Raw genomic sequence first — 19,694 nt, forward strand, 5'->3', positions numbered from 1 at the left:
GGGTGAACGAGGACCGGAGCAGACACAAACAGATTCTTCAATTTCTGGAAGGCCTGAACAGCGGAGGCAGGCCAATTATGACAGTCAGACCCCTTTTTAGTGAGCGCAGTCATGGGAGCCACAACCTTAGAAAAGTCTCGGATAAATCGTCTATAATAGTTAGCAAAGCCGAGGAACCTCTGGAGGGCTTTCAGTCCTTGTGGTTGAGGCCATTGCAGAATGGCATGCAGCTTGTCAGGATCCATTTCAAACCCTGTATCGCTAATGACATAACCAAGGAAGGGTACGCGGGAAACTTCAAATACGCATTTCTCCAATTTAGCGTATAAACGGTTTTCACGAAGGCGTGCCAGGACCTTTTTAACGTGTATCCGATGTGAAATAGGGTCCGGCGAGTGGATAAGTATGTCATCAAGGTAGATGACAACGAATTGGTGAAGATAGTCCCGGAAACAGTCATTAACGAATTCCTGAAATACTGCTGGGGCGTTACAGAGCCCAAATGGCATTACTGTATACTCGTAATGGCCAGAGCGGGTATTAAAAGCTGTCTTCCACTCATCGTTCTGACGGATACGAATGAGGTTGTAAGCACCACGTAAGTCCAATTTAGTGAACACCTTTGATCCCTTCAGGCGGTCGAACAACTCGGTAATGAGTGGCAAGGGGTATGTGTTTTTAATGGTGATTCGATTGAGGCCCCGATAGTCTATGCACGGGCGTAGACCGCCATCTTTTTTAGACACAAAAAAGAAGCCTGCACCGGCGGGAGAAGCGGAGCGGCGGATAAAGCCCTTTTGGAGGTTTTCTTGGACGTAGGCCTCCATGGCCTCAGTCTCGGCCGGGGATAATGGATACACTCTGCCCCTTGGGGGTACGGTGCCAGGAAGCAGGTCAATAGGGCAATCATAGGGACGGTGAGGAGGCAAGGAGTCAGCCTCTTTCTTATCAAACACGTCAGCATATCCCTGGTATTGCGGAGGCAGGGTGGTGGTATCCAAAGAGGCGATTTTCACTAAGCATGGTTGAGGGAACATGCAGGAGGAGCACCGCCAGGAAGTGATCTCACGGGTAGACCAATCGATGTCAGGGTTATGCAGCTGCAGCCAAGGGTAGCCCAAGACAATGGGGGCAGCTGGAGTAGTTATCACATGGAGCGTTATAGTCTCTGTATGGAGAACCCCAACTCTGAGACGAAGCGGGATAGTTTCGTGGGTCACCGCTGCAGGTTGAAGAGGTCGACCGTCAATGGCCTCCACGAAGATCGGGGAGGTTTTCTCCTGCAAGGGTATATTGTGGAGCCTGCAGAAGTCATGGTCAATAAAGTTTCCTGCAGCTCCAGAGTCTATAAGGGCTGGAGCCAGAATGGTGCTTTCCTGAATAGTGAGAGATGTAGGCACAAACATACGAGGCGCCCGGTCATGGGGAAAGGCAGCAGAAAGGCCTAGAGGAGGTACCCCAACCCTCCTTAGGCCTTGTAGTTTCCCTGCTTCACAGGGCAGGAACGCACATAATGTCCTTGTTTGCCACAGTACATACAGAGGTTCTGTTGCCGCCGCAGGGATCTCTCCTCCTCAGAGAGACGTGTGGAGCCGATCTGCATGGGCTCCTCAGGCGGAAGAGAAGCAGAGTCAGAAGAAGCCGGACGTGGAACAAAACGTACTGGAGCCCTCCTTTGGCGATCTCGCTGTACCTGGCGTTCCCGGAGGCGCAGATCAATGTGGCCAATGTAGGCGATGAGTTCTTCCAAATCCGTGGGCAGGTCCCGGGCAGCCACCTCATCTTTTAGGCGGTCAGATAGGCCATTAGTGAAGGCAGCAACCAAGGCATCGTTGTTCCATGCCACTTCTGCAGCCAGGGTACGGAACTCAATGGCATAGTCAGATAAACTGCGTGTACCCTGACGCAGTGAAAAAAGACTTGACGAGGCAATATGGCCGCGACCTGGCCTATCAAACACTTGACGGAAAGTGGTTACAAAGTCAGTATAATCGTTGACCACTGGAGAATTGCGTTCCCAAAGAGGAGTTGCCCAGGCCAGAGCCCTGTCAGTGAGTAGGGAGATGACATACCCCACACGAGCTCTGTCGGAAGGAAACAAGTAGGGAGACATCTCAAAGTTAATGGAGCACTGATTGAGGAATCCACGACAGGTAGCAGGATCTCCTCCATATCTGGGAGGAGGTGGTAAACGGAGGGTATGAAGACCTGGATCAGCAGGCGGTGGAACAGCAACAGGTGCAGCAGCAGGCACAGGAGGAGGACCACGTGCTGGATCGGTCCTCGCCAGGAGTGTTTGCAAAGCCTGCGTAAACTGGTCCATGCGATGATCCAGACTTTCAATACGGGCTTCACAGGTAGACATCTTCTGGCCAATCTCCGCGGGGTCCATGGTGACCCTTGGTACTGTAACGATTATGGTGAGGTAGGACCCCAGATGGCAGAGTTAGCCAGGCCAAACAGGAACCAGAAAGTCAGAGAACCAACCGGGTCAGACAGGTAATCAGGATAAGCCAAATCAGAATCCAGAGACGAGGTCAAACAAGCCGAATCAAATACCAGACGAACAGGAATCAGGAGCCAAATCAGGAGACAGGAACGAAGTCAGCAAGCCGGGTCAAACGAAGAAATAGTCACAGCAACTCGTACAGGAAAACCACAGAATACACCAACCAAGGGTGAACCAGAAGAGGAAGTCCAGGTTTAAATAGGGACAGGTGGAGGTGTGTCCTGCATTAAGGAGGTCACCCGAGGCTATAAGAACACGTTATGTATGTAACGTGTAATATTACTTTTTGGCCACACGGTGGCGCTGTGCTACCTGTTTGCCGCGTGGTCGGCCACGCGGTGAAGACGCCGACCGGGTAGCGGTGGTACTAGCTGCCCGGGAAGCCGGCTGAGGAGGCAGCGTCGCGGGACCAGCCACGGCGCGGGACCGGAGAGGCAGGTAAGTCCTTACACCCTACATTCAAAGGGTCTGACAAAACAAAAGCTGATGGACTAATACAAACTGATAAATTAGGTCAAGAGGACCCGGCTCACAAGCTTACAATCTATATAATTTATGTACATACCTGGGAACTTCTTGTCTCTGGCTACCCGGAGCTACTGGTGGGCGGTCCCACTGACGTCGGTGGGCGGTCCTGCTTACATAGGGGAAACACCCCCATTTCAAGGAAAAAATGGGCGGGGAGTGGGGCATGTCAAGACCCCGCTCCCGCGACCTGGAGGATTCGGGTCTTGACCCGGAGAACGGAGGAGCAGCTCTCACTCAGCAATCTCCAGGTCAAACCCGGAGAGTTCCCAGATATGCTTATTTGAGAGTTTGTTGACTTTGAGGAGCTAAAATTGTCTGGAAGCCACCCCGCAATGTTGTTGTAAAGCTGGCTGAGAGTATTGTGACTTTACGCCGGGAATGACTGGAAAATCAGTAGATGCTGAATCTTAACCCGGATCGCTTCTAAGTTAAACAACAGGGTGTATGGGCTGTGATTGTTTGTTCTTCACCACAGACCTAGCAACGTTGGCCCGATCTGCTCCCAAGGATGCCTTCTGGTTTTGTCCGAAACCCCGTCCTGCACCATAAAAGAAGCCGTGGATCCCTAAAAGCAGCTTGAATCGGCCGACCGCCATCAACGCCTTACAGGGGCACTCAATGTTTTCTTCTTTTCAAGATCTGCATTTATTTTTGCTGGTACAATATATCTTTATTGTGTTTTTATAATGACAAAATTAAAAATAGTCAGGAGAACATCTTGTCCGCTGTAAGGTTTGATGAAGATAAAGAAAACATAGACAGAGAATAGGAGAGAAGGGTTATATACATTGCGGGCATATAGATGACCTCTTTGGTTGTCATTAATTATAAAAGATTGTTAATACGATGAACGGTTCAAACAGAAAGCTTCGACACCAAATGCTGATACAGAATCGTAATACAAATTTACAATTTCGATGCTAATGCAGAATAACATCACTCGGTTCCATCACTTCCCGCAATACAATTATCATCACGTTCCAAATTCACAAAGAGGGTCTAAACTCCACCAACTGATCAGGACCCCATCACACCACAAATTGAGATGTAGAATACCAGACACTGAATAAAATATAACATAGTTACAGTATCTCACAAAAGTCACTAAACCCCTCACATTTTTGTAAATATTTTATTATATCTTTTCATGTGAAACACTGAAGAAATGACTCAGTTACAATGTAAAGTAGTGAGTATACCGCCTGTATAACCGTGTAAATTTGGTTTTCCCATCAAAATAACTCAACACACAGCCATTAATGTCTAAACCTTGGCAACAAAAGTGAGTCCAAAAACCTTTTTACATATTTTCTCTCTTTTGAGATTAAAAAAATATGTATTCATGAATATTCTAGAACTAATTAGCGACGCGGCCGGCGTATGTTCCCAATGACGGTGAATGATAGTTTTAGGGGCAATATAAACTATTGTTTTTTTCCTCACAGATGCGTAGATTTTGGGACAGGGTATTGAGGAGATCCAAAAGTGGAGAAGCGGACATTTCTCCAAATAGTTTGACTATGAAAAAAAAATTGCCATCCGGAGTTTGTTAATGCAGGGGCCGGACCACCATACATGTAGCATGGTACCCACGTTGCCGCATTGTCTCCGGCATAAATTACTAGTGTTTGGATATATCTCGGCCGGTTTGGTGGGAACGAGGTGCCGTCTCATGAGGACTTCAACGAGTGACGCCCCAGGAATCTCTAAGTGATTTTAGCCGTTCTTACTCAGAGATGGGAATCTCAACAAACCCCGACTCATCATATCAGATCATTTATCTGTGTTTGATGTAAAAGAACTGTTAGCTCTTTAGTACAGTGCAGATCTGTTTCAGAATAGGGGTTAGAGGACCCCTGTCACCAACAGACCCCCGTCTAAGGTAACGTTCACCATCCGATCTAATACGAATATAAGTAAAGCGATCGCACCCATTCAGCCGGAATCCAGCGATAAGAAGCGGAAATGGAACAAAAGAATCTTTAATGAATCTGTAATATCAACATCTACATTTTATTGATTAAGAATACAAAGTCTCCGAGGAAAACTTGTGTCTGATGCTCCTGCAGGGGTCCAGCTGCCTCTCGTGCGTCCTGAGAATGAATGATATGCGAGTTCACAAGCGAAATCAAGCGATAACGTCAAATTAAAGTCAATTTAGAAACAAAAAAAGGATTTGATTGATTTTCGGGGCATTTGATTTGTGCGGCCCGACCACCTCCCGTCAGGACACTGGCAGCGCTCTTCTTTCTCCGCTTAGACTCTCCGCGGATCTCTTTCTTTTAAGAATGACGTAGAATAGCATGATGCAGGAAGAAACGAGGTGCAGGATCGCGGTCACTGCGGCCATTCCATATGTCGCGTATAGGACAACTTCATCGGAGATCTTCCCGGTTTTTACTTCCGGATCTCCTAAGGAAAGATTTAAAATTTTTATATTTCATTAATATTAAAACCCAACAAAAAATAGCACATTTATACGGGGAGATAATGTCTGTATAATCATCGCTTACAGAAAAATACATTTCCAAATCCTAGCTGAATAATATTTAGATCAGTCCCGATATTACTTTCCTCATCTGGGCATCAGATATGGATTTCATGTTTTTCTATCAAATAAAAGTAGAAATATCTTTATATATATAATTTGTTTCATTTAAAATACCCAACTAATGTTTATGAGACTTGCTGGGTTTCACTTGGAATCCAAACTTTAAAGATAAAAAAGGTAAAACTGAAAATAAGGTTTATTTAGTTTGAAGAAGGAGGGAAAAGCTATAAAAACATAAAGAAATTCAACGTAAATTAAAAGCCTCTTTACCTTTAGCGCTGGAGCCATCGTGCGATTCTTGCCCTTTGATGGAGGCGCAAACACCGAAAAAGAGAAAACACAGCAATAGGATTTGTGTAGACATCATGCCAACAACACGGGTCTATACTGACTGTCTAACTCACCGTTTACTGCGCTGCTATTGTGACATCACTGTCGTCATGCCGCAAGCTATCCTTGTAGCTGGTAGTTTATGATGTCATGCAGCTGCAGATGTTAAAGTGATATTACCAGCAGTAATAGTTCTCGGTTCATCACTTATTAAATTTTAAATGTCTCTGAGCTTTGACTCCATCTTCTGTTGGACCAACACAGCTTTATCCTTTTCCCAAAGCAGTCCGTGACATTGTAGCGGCTCCCTGACTAATATCACAGAAACATAGAATTTGATGGCAGATCCGGCCCGTTTGGCCCATTTTTCCTGGTGTAAATACTCTGACCTCAATCAGTCCTTGGACTTGTCTTAGAGTCATTTGCCTATCCCATGCATGTTTTAAACCCTTTACCACCACTGATGGATGGCTGTTCCACTCATCTAATCTCAGCAGGGATATAAGTAAGTGGAAGTTTTAAATGAAAAGTATCTCTACAACAAAACCCATATCTGCAAATGCAGTCAAATTAGTCTTTGTAAAATCTACAGCGGTGACATGTTTGGACATTTAAATTGTAAGCTTGTTTGAGCAGGCCCTGTAACAAATTAACTTGTTTTCTGTGATGATGTGAAAACATTCTGAGCTCCTAGTAAAGAGGGGCATCAGGGAAGGAGGGACTGTGCCTCTTAAATAGGGACACTTTAGAGGTATGGTGAACGGATTTCCCATTACCCAGGCTAGACATAAGCCTAGGCTAACACGTTTTAGGGACCATGGAAGGCAAAAGGGATGCAGCTGCTAATCCTGACCGCATTCTATTGCCTAAAATCCATCTAATAAAGCCATTTTTTATGTTTTTTTAATATGCCGCACACGTGCTCCCTGCCTACAGCTGCTATGGGTGTCAATCCAACCACGGCCCTCCTTTTCTCCCCAATATTGCATTTGACCTTTTAGTTTAGCTTTCATTTTTCCCTATGGGACCTGCATTGGATTAGGAAAGGTTGCTTTACTATAACATTATCTAGGTAGAGCCTGATGAGTACACAGACTGTGATATGAACCATAATATGTTGCCCATTGGTTTTATCCACCATTGCTCTGTAAAAATGCCCATGCGTATCAGGGGAGGGCTGGCAAAACTAAAAACTAAAAACACCCAAAAAACACGTGTAAGGTGATGGTAAAAGAATAGGAACCAAAAAATACTTCTCTAATGTATCACTGCCGCAGCCCAACCAAAACGCTCCTCTCCGCGTTCAAACACGTAACCAGCAAAATTCGGGGCGCATGTGTACATAGAAAAAAGAAATAATCTGATAGTGTAATATTGTCAAAAACAATAAGATATGTAGAAGGTGTAAAATGCACTCACAAACAGTGCCAGCACAACAGGCTCGTCTGAGGTATGAAGACTGTTCTTTATTCTTTAAAATCTCTAAGAGCATAAAATAAAGAAAACAACCATATGGTGCAGTATCTTCCTTAATAGTATGTGCGCAAGTTAAAAAAGCACTTACAGGATGGTTGAATTCAAGTCGCTATTCAAAATAAATGTCCATTGAAGTGGATCAGGAACATGCAGATTAAAAACTTCTCAACGCGTTTCGCCGCTCACTGGGCTTCCTCAGGAGAAATAAATATCAATTGATGTCATCCGCTATGATAATCCGCAATCGTGGTGAGTAAAAATAGAATAAAACTTGATTGTCGCCGTCCGCTTTAAATGTCCTCCAGAATGCTTTTAGTCACGGTGCATGTTGGGAAAAAACGTCATCACTTCCTTGAGTCGTATCCTAGCAACGGATCAAGCTCCTCACAGTGTCACGGTGCATGTTGGGAAAAAACGTCATCACTTCCTTGCGTCGTATCCTAGCAACGGATCAAGCTCCTCACAGTGTCACGGTGCATGTTGGGAAAAAACGTCATCACTTCCTTGCGTCGTATCCTAGCAACGGATCAAGCTTCTTCTTTCTTCTTCCCTGGATGGGCGTGGTTTACATTCAGATGTTGATGCGTCAATGGTGGGCGTTTTTCGGTCTTCTGTGTATGACGAGGTGTATCCAGGCAACGTATACGCTGAGGCAGTTCTCGGCTTGATCTCTTTTCAGGAGCTGGATGTCGGAGCTTATGGAAAATGATTCTGTGAGCTATATTGGAGATCCAAGCTCATGAAGGTATAAAGGAGGTAAAGGACGGGAAAAAAATATATAATTATGTTCACAGCTCAAAAAACGAGTGAAAAGATAAATGTGAGAGATATAGGTCATATAAGGTAAGTATGTTAGTGTTAGACAGATGTATGAGAGAGATAGATTATCCATGTATGGATAAATAATTTTTTTTTTTTTTTTTTTTTTTTTTTTTATAAAAAAAAATATATATATAAAAAAATAAAAAATAAAAAAATTCAGTTAACATATGTTAAAAAACTGGAACCAAAAGGATATATATAAGGTACCAAAAAAAATATGTATATAAAGGAGAGTATATATATATATATATATATATATACATGTATAAACATATATCTGAGTGGAAGTGTACAAAACATTAGTAAAAGGACAAAGTCGAAGTACAGGGATTGTTTCTTACTGATGATCCAGTTTGAAATATAGTGGAAATAAAATATAATGTGAAGCAAGGCTAGACTCATATAAAAGTAATGATATCCAGATCTGTATTAAGGCCATCTTTTTTGTATGTTTGGAAATTGAAAATCCATTGTGTTTCTTTTTTTGAAAGTGTAGAAATGATGTTGCCTCCTCTCCAGTGTACCGTTACTGAATCTATCCCTATAATTTGAAAATTCGGTAATGAAAAGGAGCTACATGTATTACAGTGTCTGGGGACACTGTGTTTGATGTTGTTGTTACGGATCCCTCCTAAGTGTTCAAGCGCTCTAACCTTCAGTTCTCTCGTAGTTCTGCCGTAGAAAGCAATATATTGGCAGAACTACGAGAGAACTGAAGGTTAGAGCGCTTGAACACTTAGGAGGGATCCGTAACAACAACATCAAACACAGTGTCCCCAGACACTGTAATACATGTAGCTCCTTTTCATTACCGAATTTTCAAATTATAGGGATAGATTCAGTAACGGTACACTGGAGAGGAGGCAACATCATTTCTACACTTTCAAAAAAAGAAACACAATGGATTTTCAATTTCCAAACATACAAAAAAGATGGCCTTAATACAGATCTGGATATCATTACTTTTATATGAGTCTAGCCTTGCTTCACATTATATTTTATTTCCACTATATTTCAAACTGGATCATCAGTAAGAAACAATCCCTGTACTTCGACTTTGTCCTTTTACTAATGTTTTGTACACTTCCACTCAGATATATGTTTATACATGTATATATATATATATATATATATATACTCTCCTTTATATACATATTTTTTTTGGTACCTTATATATATCCTTTTGGTTCCAGTTTTTTAACATATGTTAACTGAATTTTTTTATTTTTTATTTTTTTATATATATATTTTTTTTTTATAAAAAAAAAAATAAAAAAAAAAAAAAAAAAAAAAAAAAAAAAAAAAAAAAAAAAAATTATTTATCCATACATGGATAATCTATCTCTCTCATACATCTGTCTAACACTAACATACTTACCTTATATGACCTATATCTCTCACATTTATCTTTTCACTCGTTTTTGGAGCTGTGAACATAATTATATATTTTTTTCCCGTCCTTTACCTCCTTTATACCTTCATGAGCTTGGATCTCCAATATAGCTCACAGAATCATTTTCCATAAGCTCCGACATCCAGCTCCTGAAAAGAGATCAAGCCGAGAACTGCCTCAGCGTATACGTTGCCTGGATACACCTCGTCATACACAGAAGACCGAAAAACGCCCACCATTGACGCATCAACATCTGAATGTAAACCACGCCCATCCAGGGAAGAAGAAAGAAGAAGCTTGATCCGTTGCTAGGATACGACGCAAGGAAGTGATGACGTTTTTTCCCAACATGCACCGTGACACTGTGAGGAGCTTGATCCGTTGCTAGGATACGACGCAAGGAAGTGATGACGTTTTTTCCCAACATGCACCGTGACACTGTGAGGAGCTTGATCCGTTGCTAGGATACGACTCAAGGAAGTGATGACGTTTTTTCCCAACATGCACCGTGACTAAAAGCATTCTGGAGGACATTTAAAGCGGACGGCGACAATCAAGTTTTATTCTATTTTTACTCACCACGATTGCGGATTATCATAGCGGATGACATCAATTGATATTTATTTCTCCTGAGGAAGCCCAGTGAGCGGCGAAACGCGTTGAGAAGTTTTTAATCTGCATGTTCCTGATCCACTTCAATGGACATTTATTTTGAATAGCGACTTGAATTCAACCATCCTGTAAGTGCTTTTTTAACTTGCGCACATACTATTAAGGAAGATACTGCACCATATGGTTGTTTTCTTTATTTTATGCTCTTAGAGATTTTAAAGAATAAAGAACAGTCTTCATACCTCAGACGAGCCTGTTGTGCTGGCACTGTTTGTGAGTGCATTTTACACCTTCTACATATCTTATTGTTTTTGACAATATTACACTATCAGATTATTTCTTTTTTCTATGTACACATGCGCCCCGAATTTCGAGGGCTGGCAAATTCTGGCCCAAGGAGAAGATAAAGCTTAGTGCCCTTCTGGCCCCTTCATCCCTTTCTGGTTACATATGCACGTGTACACACTCACACACTAACACCTTCTCGCACAATTCATTAATCCCTCAGAAGGTTTAATCATATATACAAAACACTAAATGTTTTAATATCTTTTCTGTGTCTATGGCAACAGCCTATCGGTATCTGTTTTTGTGTCACGTGACAACAACGTATTCCTAACAAATTTTTACACGATAAAATGATTATTACTGGAAAAAGGTTGTGAACTCCGCAAAGAATGATGTTTCTAATCCTGCATTTAGTTACAAAAGTGTTCAACTCGGCAGAGTAGGTCCAACAGGGGACGGTATAAATTAAGTGATGTGTTTGCTACAAAATAACTTGAGATCAGGACAAAAATGGAGGCATGATGTAAAAGTGATGTAAGTTTATGTCGTTGGTGTGATTCAGTTATCACTTTAATTATTGCGTATAACCTAATTATTAGGTTATGACCCTGGAATATGGTATCATTTGGGTATGGCCAGTGCAGGGTCTAATGTAAAAGATTAGCGGCTAGGACAGAACATTTTAGTTATAAACACGTAAAGACAGATTAACCGTTTGTGTTAAATGGATCTGTAGACATGTCCACAAAAAAAGGTAACAGGGTGCACCTTAGGGTGTACCTTTATGTCCTGACTTTTTTTTTTACTTTTAATGACAGCCTGGACTCAGCTGACAGATCGGGTAGAACTGTGCTCAGTGTAAGCACCGGTATACCGCTACAGTATGAATGACCAATAGTTTCCCTTTCAATAGGTTTCAAGGCTGACACCTGCCGAAAGGACTTTATCGGGAGCTCAGTGATTTCACGAAGGCACCATTGGCCTCCATAAGAGAGCCCCCCCCCAAAAAAAGAATGATAAAAACAATGAAAACATATTTGTTAACATTGCCCCAATATTCTTTAGGGTCATAATCATACACAGAGCCGGCCTTAAGTGTTCTGGCGCCCTGTGCGGACTACTCCTCTGGCGCCCCCCCATCCCCAAAAAAAGAAAGGAAAAAAATCTCCCCCCTCGGCCCCTTCTCACTGCCTTCCCCCCTGCCCCTTCTCACTGCCTTCCCCCCTGCCCCTTCTCACTGCCTCCCCCTGCCCCTTATCACTATCTATCCCCTATCCTTACTTACCTTGTTGCCGGAGTCCTGCGGTGGGAGCGGGAGGCGTCCGTCTTCCCGCTCTGCCGCGGTGCGCGCTTCACAGCTGAGCACCAGAATAATTCTGGCGCTTAGCACAAAACGCCGGCACCGCGACGGAGTCACGGAGAGTGAGGGCCGCCGAGCGGTTGCTGAAAACTTCACGAGCAACCACTCGGCACCCCTGCCTGGGACTTAAATGAAAACCCCGTTTTTTTGTTTGTTTAACTTTATTTAACATCCTCCATGTTAAATAAAGTTTAAAAAAAAACAAACGATGTTATAATTTAAGTTATAAAACTTAAGGCCCTAAGGCCGCCCCTGTTCATAAAAAATAAATTTCAAAGGGCTGCATTGGCTATTTTAGGGGAATAGGGTAAACAAACCTATTAATTGTATTATATATTATAAAAAGTCTAATCCATTGTGCATAGAAAGCATTTTTGCACCCGGACCCAAATTTGATGGAACAGGACCCCCCAAAAAAGGGACTGTTGGCAGGTATGCGCATGGTGTTGAGCAGCGTATCGGGTGAGTATATGTCGGCTGTTGTGTAGCAAATAAAAACTCCACTACGTGTTTATAAAGAGCACGAAAACTCCATTATTTGATAAATAACACGGGGTGACCGATATTATCATATACCGGTATTTTAGGCAGCGCGGGTTTTTGCACTACAAGAGCGCCCACTAGCGGCCACCCATCTACAGTCCTAAATATTTCCTTGGGACCGCCCCTGGCATGCGCAAAGCATATGACTTAAAAACATAGCGACGTACGCTCATTACAACTCCGGCGCAGTGTTTGAAGCTGTATAGAGTTACTCGTTTTGGTCTCACTCGCCGGAGCCATCTTGTTGGAGACAACTGAGTGAACACCAATTAGCTCTGGTCTTCGTAAAAATGGCCGCCCGCCGTAGTGCTCTGTAGCGAGAACACGGAGACGCCGTTTAGAGTCGCTCGGGTTTACGCTCTACGTGGAAACGCGTCGAGCCTGTGACGTAGCTTCATCGGGATACCCGTGTGGCGGGTGCTGTTCCGGGTCGGAGAAGCACGGTTTTGTCGCGGGAGCGGAGGCCTCGGTGGTACGTGGGGCTCTAGGGTAATGGCGGGTTTCACTGAGACACCAGGCCGCAGTGTGTTGATATTGTATACCGTGTGCCTTGTGTTACACGCTGCCATATACCATCGAGTCGCCCTATAATGATATAGACATGATATACGGTATAAAATATACCACGCCGTAGCCTAGTAATTCTGTATACAATACACTTTACTGTACACTAACACGGTGTTGTGTATCACATTATTGTGTTGCTGCTTTATAGACTGTATGTACGTTGTATATAACCATTGGGTTAGTGAATATTGTATATAATCATATACATTATTGTAATTATGCATATTGTATATGAGTAATGTAACACACAAAAACAATATATATGTAACATAAAAGTATGAGGCACAAAAGCCTATAGTGTACAGGGCACTTTACAACGAGGTAACCCAGTATTGTTATACGCAGTGGATAGAACTATATAATGTTACACTCAGCGGGTATAGCTGCGCGATAACGTTACACTCAGCGGGTATAGCTGCCCGATAATGTTACACTCAGCGGGTATAGCTGCGCGATAATGTTACACTCAGCGGGTATAGCTGCGCGATAATGTTACACGCAGCAGGTATAGCTGCGCGATAATGTTATGCACTTTATGCTACAGTAACCCAGTGTCCTGTATATGGTATATAAGGATCCGATACAGAAGGGGAGTCATCTTGTATATAATACTATTGCTTAATAGTGTTGTGTGCCTTACAAATCACAATATGATAAAACATTACCTACTGCGCTGCAGATGACTTTACTCTTATTATTATTATTTATTTACTGGCTTAATGTGTATTCCCAGACTATATATATATATATATATATATATATATATATATATATATATATATATATATATATATATATAGCGAAGGCACGCCTTTCTCCTTTTATCGCGTCACTAAGTGGCAGCGTGTATGTTGCGTAATACATTCGGCCGGCAGGGAAGGTCATGGTCTCGCGGATTAGATGGAGATGAGCGCTCAGTGTTACTGAGACTCCCATTTACGCTCTTCGTTTGTCGCTCTGCTCTGAGTTTTTGTTCTCTGTCCTCCTCCTAACCGGATAACAAAACGCCGATTTCTTTTTTTCATTTAGTTGTTTGAAAGATGACGACCGCGGCTAGGCCAACGTTCGAGCCGGCTAGAGGTGGCAGAGGGAAAGGAGAAGGTGATCTAAGCCAGCTCTCCAAGCAGTATTCTAGCAGAGACCTTCCTTCTCACACCAAGATCAAATACAGGTAAAGAAAACCTAACCCCAATTACCTCTGTGGAGTCTCCTTCACATAAACCTCTTCATAGCTTGCCCGGCATTCACTTCTCTCTACGTCTCGGCAGATCACAAACTGCGTCATCGAAATGAAGTCACTTTGTGATGCTTCCTGTTTTGTGTGAATGTTTTCCCAAGTCAGTGCCATATTCTGTCCTAGGCTGGCAGATCCAGAGGGAATGGCAGCCCCTCTGCCACATAATTGGGGAGCAGGTTGCCCTATTGTGCAGTATGGGCCGGTTGGGGGGGGATCAGATCTATCCCTTTACTCCACGTTGCACGTCTTTACAATGCAGCGCGTCAGAATATGGCGTAATAGAAGACCGCAGAGGGAATTGGCGGAGCGTCTGGGTCAGGCCTAGAGCAGCGCCCGGCCAAGATACGCCACTGACTCCTAAAATCAGAGTTTATTCTCACCAAGTGAAGTAGATGCCGCTTTGGTGCATGTAGCATTAGACCGCGACATATTACATGACATTTGTCACAATTACCGGACTATGTAAAAGCTTACAGCTTTAACGTTATATATATCCTATGGATATACATGGTCCCTGGCTCCCATTAGATAAATCTGCCATTGAATTTTGAAAAATGATCTCTAACCCCCTGCAGGCAGATACAGAGCGATGGTGTCATGCTTTAATGGATTGGAGTTGTCAGTGTTCTCTGCGTTATCACAGACTGTAATATTTCTGCGTGGTTGAAATATTAATGTTTTAAGGACAATATTTGACGTTCAGTAGTCATTGGGCACACTTTCTGTAAGCTAAAATATTAAAACTTTATAACAAAGTGTCCTACGTTGTAAGAGCATAATTTTTATTAACCTTGCTTTATAGACAGGCCACCCAGGATGCCCCTGAGGAGGTGAGAAGCCGCGACTTCAGAAGGGAGCTGGAGGAGAGGGAGCGCACGACTGTGAGAGACAAAAATAGGGACCGACCCACAAGAGGTACGACTCAAAAGCTTAAAGGGATCGATTCACAAGGGGGGGGGGGTTTGCTGGAGATCTGAACATTTCATGTCACTGGTACCAGTATGCGTTATAATCCTCTCCTACAAGATGTTAAACCGGGTTGGTGCATACTGATGTTAGCGAGTATGTAAAGCTGCACTGAATGAAATGGTATTTAATCCTAATTTAAGACAAAAATGTGATTTAAAATGGTTTTAGGAAAATGGAAATCTCTTCCGTGGTATAAAGTAGTGTCTTGTAACAGCAGCCTGTTTACTTTTAATAATAAGTTACCTTATATTTTTTTTCTTTTTAGAGCACGCATCTTCCATATCTAAGAAACCTCGTCTGGATCAGATTCCAGCTGCAAACCTTGATGCGGACGATCCTCTCTCTGATGTACGTTTTCCTCTCCATTGTCGTCGTAATTTGGCTCCCAGTTTTTTGATGCATTAGTTATGGTTACACTCGTTTGTGTCGCACACACCAGCGATGGCTGCATTGTTCTGAACCATATGGTATAAATAAGGCTTTTCTTCTTCTTCTTCAGCCGGTAGTCTTTAGCGGTCTCCATCAGCTTCTGTTTTTCTGTGTGTGGTTTTTTTTCCAATGTCTGGACTGGCAGTGTAACCAGGCACTTGGTCAAATCCACCTCTGCTACCTAAAGTGTAGCCAAGGCTTGACTAGCGGATGGACTGCTCATCTCTACTGATCGGCACGCTAATAAAGCATCTAAATGGACAAAATTCCCTGGGTGTGTTCATGATGAAGACACTACTGAGCTTCATCCTAAGGGTGCATTCATGCTAACATTTTAAACCATGAGGGGATTTGGTTATATAGAGATACAAGCTTTAAATATCTATCCCCTAAGCTGTGAGTAAATTGTGATGTCAATTACCCAAGGTATGGTAAAAGCTGTGAAGCCCCCGTTCCCCTTTAGAAGCATGTCTGAGAATTAATAAACATTACTCTGCTCCCCAGGAAGATGAAGACGACGATTCAGATGAAGACAGTGATGATGATTCTGCTCTCCTAGCAGAGCTGGAGAAAATTAAGAAGGAACGAGCAGAAGAGCAAGCGCGGAAGGTAGGAACCTTTTAATGCTAATGTGGCTGAGACCACCCAAGTGCCTGTTCAGGGATAAGTATGGGTTGGAGAGTCTAGAAAGGGATGTTCCAGCCCTCGTGCGCTTTTAATGCATGTGATACATATGTCGTCTTCTGCAAATGCATGGAGGGATTCATCAAAAAGCATTTGCATTGTTTTGACGCATGCATCTCCTGCTTACCTCCTGCGCATGCATCATATACTCGCTGCCGGCCTGCTCCAGCGCTGGCTTACGCAAGATTTCTAGAGGGTCAGTGGGGGAGCTGCCGCTTCTCTTAAAGATATTTTTATTGATACGTACTAGACATTAGTTACATATAACATATATCTAATGGTTTGTCTTATGGGTATATTAATGTTAGAAACCTTGTTCTCTTATCTGGTACAATATGGGCTCCTTTCTGGTAGGGACCTTATGATTTCTGTGTTCTCTTTTTGGATCTGTTTTTTTTTTTTTTTTAATTTAGACTTCCTTTATCCACAGACCTGGGGGCTGCCATTGTTATTGGTCTTGAGATGTTTTGAGTGACTTTCTTTGCACGCTGAGCTGATTTCTTTATGGCAATTTTACTTTTAAAATTTAAAGTTTAATGAACTTTCATTAAAGTGCCTGGCTGGATGATAAAGACGGAGCCATTCTATTGTTCCCCGCTCCTGGGCAGTGCGATAACGTGTTGGGGTGTTTGTGTAATAGATTGGCATAAATATTGAAAATCTATCCATTGCCTCTGGGACATGTTTTGTGGGTCTTTCTCCACTAGGGGGAGATGTTGTTGCATCTGCAAAATGTACCATCTGAGGACGTTTTGATTGGTAACGCGCATTCCGGTTACTTTTTCTGCAACTAAAGTAACCAATCTGATCACAAGCAGTAATAATTCATAGATTTCACTTTGACAACTATTAAAGTGATTGTCGTTAATTCTTTTTAATGTAGTTTAAGGCAGTTTCTTAATGTCAGTGGTTTCAGAATCTCAAACATCCGAGTTCCTGTTTTTTTTTTTTTTTTGTTTTTGTTGTGTTTTTTTTCCGCTAATGTCTCTAGAGATTATCAACACTTCATTCATCAGAAAGTGTGGGAATGAATGGTAAAACTTATTCAAGGTGACAAAGGACGCCGCGAAATAGAAATAACTGCGCTTAGGGACAGTGATATGCCAAAGGGCATCTGAGCACTCAAAGCAACGAACGTTAAACCGGATGGACATTACTGTATTAGATACATATCTAAGCGTCTATGCCAAATATTAGCTCCGTTTTTGTTAACATGTCACATCTTTTGAGGACCGACACTATTCAGGTAATATAGTATGTGTCTCTGGTGTTGTGGGTCCTTCTGACCGGTGTGGACTTTGTATTCTTAGTTGCTGCCAGGATGAGCTGCAGGATCCCCCTGCTTTCTGCGATTGAGCACCTACGGGACCACGTTAAGCCGGTTAACCGGTCTAAAGGCCATCAAACTGCAGCAAGCGAGTCAAATACAGACAACAAAGTGTAACAATGTTAAAAAAATAACCGGACTATTCCTCATAAGCCTACTGCCCACTTCAGCAGATTACGGGAGGAGAAGAACGAGGCGATGAAACGCATTGGTGGAAATCAGAAACGTGCCGTTTGACAGCAGATAACCGTTCGGCCCGTCTGTTCTTCCCATTTTTTTCTTGCTGTGAAAACCTCTGACTCTATTTGGCCCTCGCTGGACTCCAGTAGGAGTTTTATTAGTACTCGTGGTTGGAGGCTTCCTTGTATGAAGCCCACCACAGGTTCGGCATTCTGGGTGGGACCCCAAGATACCTTCAGAAGGAACTGCTAGTCTGTGGTATGACAGTCACGCGTGGCATATAATGACTGTATGTGGGTCAGGGTGAATGTCGTGTTACTCGCTTTGAGATGTCTGTCGGATGTATCCGCCCGAGGCTGCTGCTTAATTATGTATTGTGCCTCTGTAAAGAGAATAGACGATCAAAGAGCGCGAGTGATCTCCCTCTGACAGCTCGGCATGCCGATCCGAAGCGCTGGCTGACGATTGGGCTGCTGGCAGGTAAAACGCGTTTTATTCTCCGGCTGGGATGGATTCCGGTTGCTTTTGATTCATGTGTTTCTTTTCATTCAATGTAAAAGATAACACTCGGCAGCTTTACTTCCCTCTCGAGTATAAATCTGTTCCCTGCGAACAGGTTAACGGTATCGGCATGTAGAGTTCCAAAACCCTATTGTGTCATGATCAAAGGACGCTTCTTGAGAACAGTTGTTGATGCGTGGTTTCTGAGGCTCTGGGCCATCACCTAAACCCCAGAACAGGCATGGATCTAATTATTAACTAATTGTAGGGATCTGAGAACCCTGCTAGTATCCCGGCTCCCAAAGGGCCGGATGGGACAGCGCTCATTCACACGCGTATCATTTCTGTTAATAGGAGCTGGAGCAGAAGGCCGAAGAGGAACGGATCAGAATGGAGAACATTCTCAGTGGGAACCCTCTGTTGAACCTTGCGGGCCCTGTACAGGCTCAAGCGACTTTTAAAGTGAAGCGGAGGTAATTCATTGTATATTTTAGCGCAGTCCGTTATCGGTGTATCGGGCCATACGCAGCTCTAACGTCACATCGGTCTCTTTCCCGGTCCCACTGTGTAAAGCTGCTTGTGTGTTACCAGCTGAGATTATTGGGGGCAGTCATCTTATCTAACTATTCTTAGAATTCACACCATTATTTCTCTCTGTTAAGGTACTTTTATTAAAACGTCTTACTTTTGCAGCGATGACAGAGGACCTCAGGCTGTTAAATTATGGGAGTTTTGCCTGCTTCGGGTTCCCCTGCTTTAAAACAAACGAAACAATTAAACAAATAGCGATACAAATGAAAATAATCATACAGAGCGTGTGACGTCACCGTAATCGGGGATACCCTGTAGATAAGATTTCTGTGTTGGTAAAATAAACGTGGCAAAGGAGAATCATGGGTGAGCAAAAGTGAGATAATTGGCAAAAGAGCTCTGGCCCTGAGGGTATGAAAAACATTTGGTCATGAAGGAGTTAATCAGAATATCTACTAAACAATTACTTCTTGAATATGAAAGAGTGTAAAGCATAAGCGGTCTCGGTATACGGCGCGTGATGACGTTTGTTGGACGTCCTAACGCGAATCTTCTTCCGGCAGGTGGGACGACGACGTTGTTTTTAAGAACTGCGCTAAAGGCGTCGATGACAAGAAGGACAAACGATTTATAAACGACACTCTACGCTCCGAGTTCCACAAGAAGTTTATGGAAAAGTATATCAAGTAGTGCAGTTTTATGTGCTTCGTCTGTAGGATACTTTTAACTCTGTCCGGACCGTGGAAGGGGATCCTCGCGTCGGCGTCGCCATCTATAAATCGATAATGATGTCAGACTCTACTTTCATCATAGCATGTTTTCCAGGTCATATGTGAATAAACGATTAGTTTTTTCTA

General features: G+C 43.1%; 1 protein-coding gene across 1 annotated transcript; it reads left to right on the forward strand.

Annotated features, from left to right (window-relative positions):
- Positions 1 to 12,652: 12,652 nt before the first annotated feature.
- Positions 12,653 to 19,694, forward strand: CWC15 (CWC15 spliceosome associated protein homolog). Its single transcript, XM_053457889.1, has 7 exons — positions 12,653 to 12,884; positions 14,009 to 14,150; positions 15,019 to 15,131; positions 15,451 to 15,533; positions 16,119 to 16,223; positions 18,661 to 18,779; positions 19,401 to 19,694. The coding sequence occupies exons 2-7, from the start codon at positions 14,020 to 14,022 to the stop codon at positions 19,525 to 19,527; spliced, it is 678 nt and encodes a 225-aa protein (XP_053313864.1). The 5' UTR covers positions 12,653 to 12,884; positions 14,009 to 14,019; the 3' UTR covers positions 19,528 to 19,694.

Source organism: Spea bombifrons, chromosome 2 (assembly GCF_027358695.1).
Source record: "Spea bombifrons isolate aSpeBom1 chromosome 2, aSpeBom1.2.pri, whole genome shotgun sequence".
NCBI lineage: Eukaryota > Metazoa > Chordata > Amphibia > Anura > Pelobatidae > Spea > Spea bombifrons.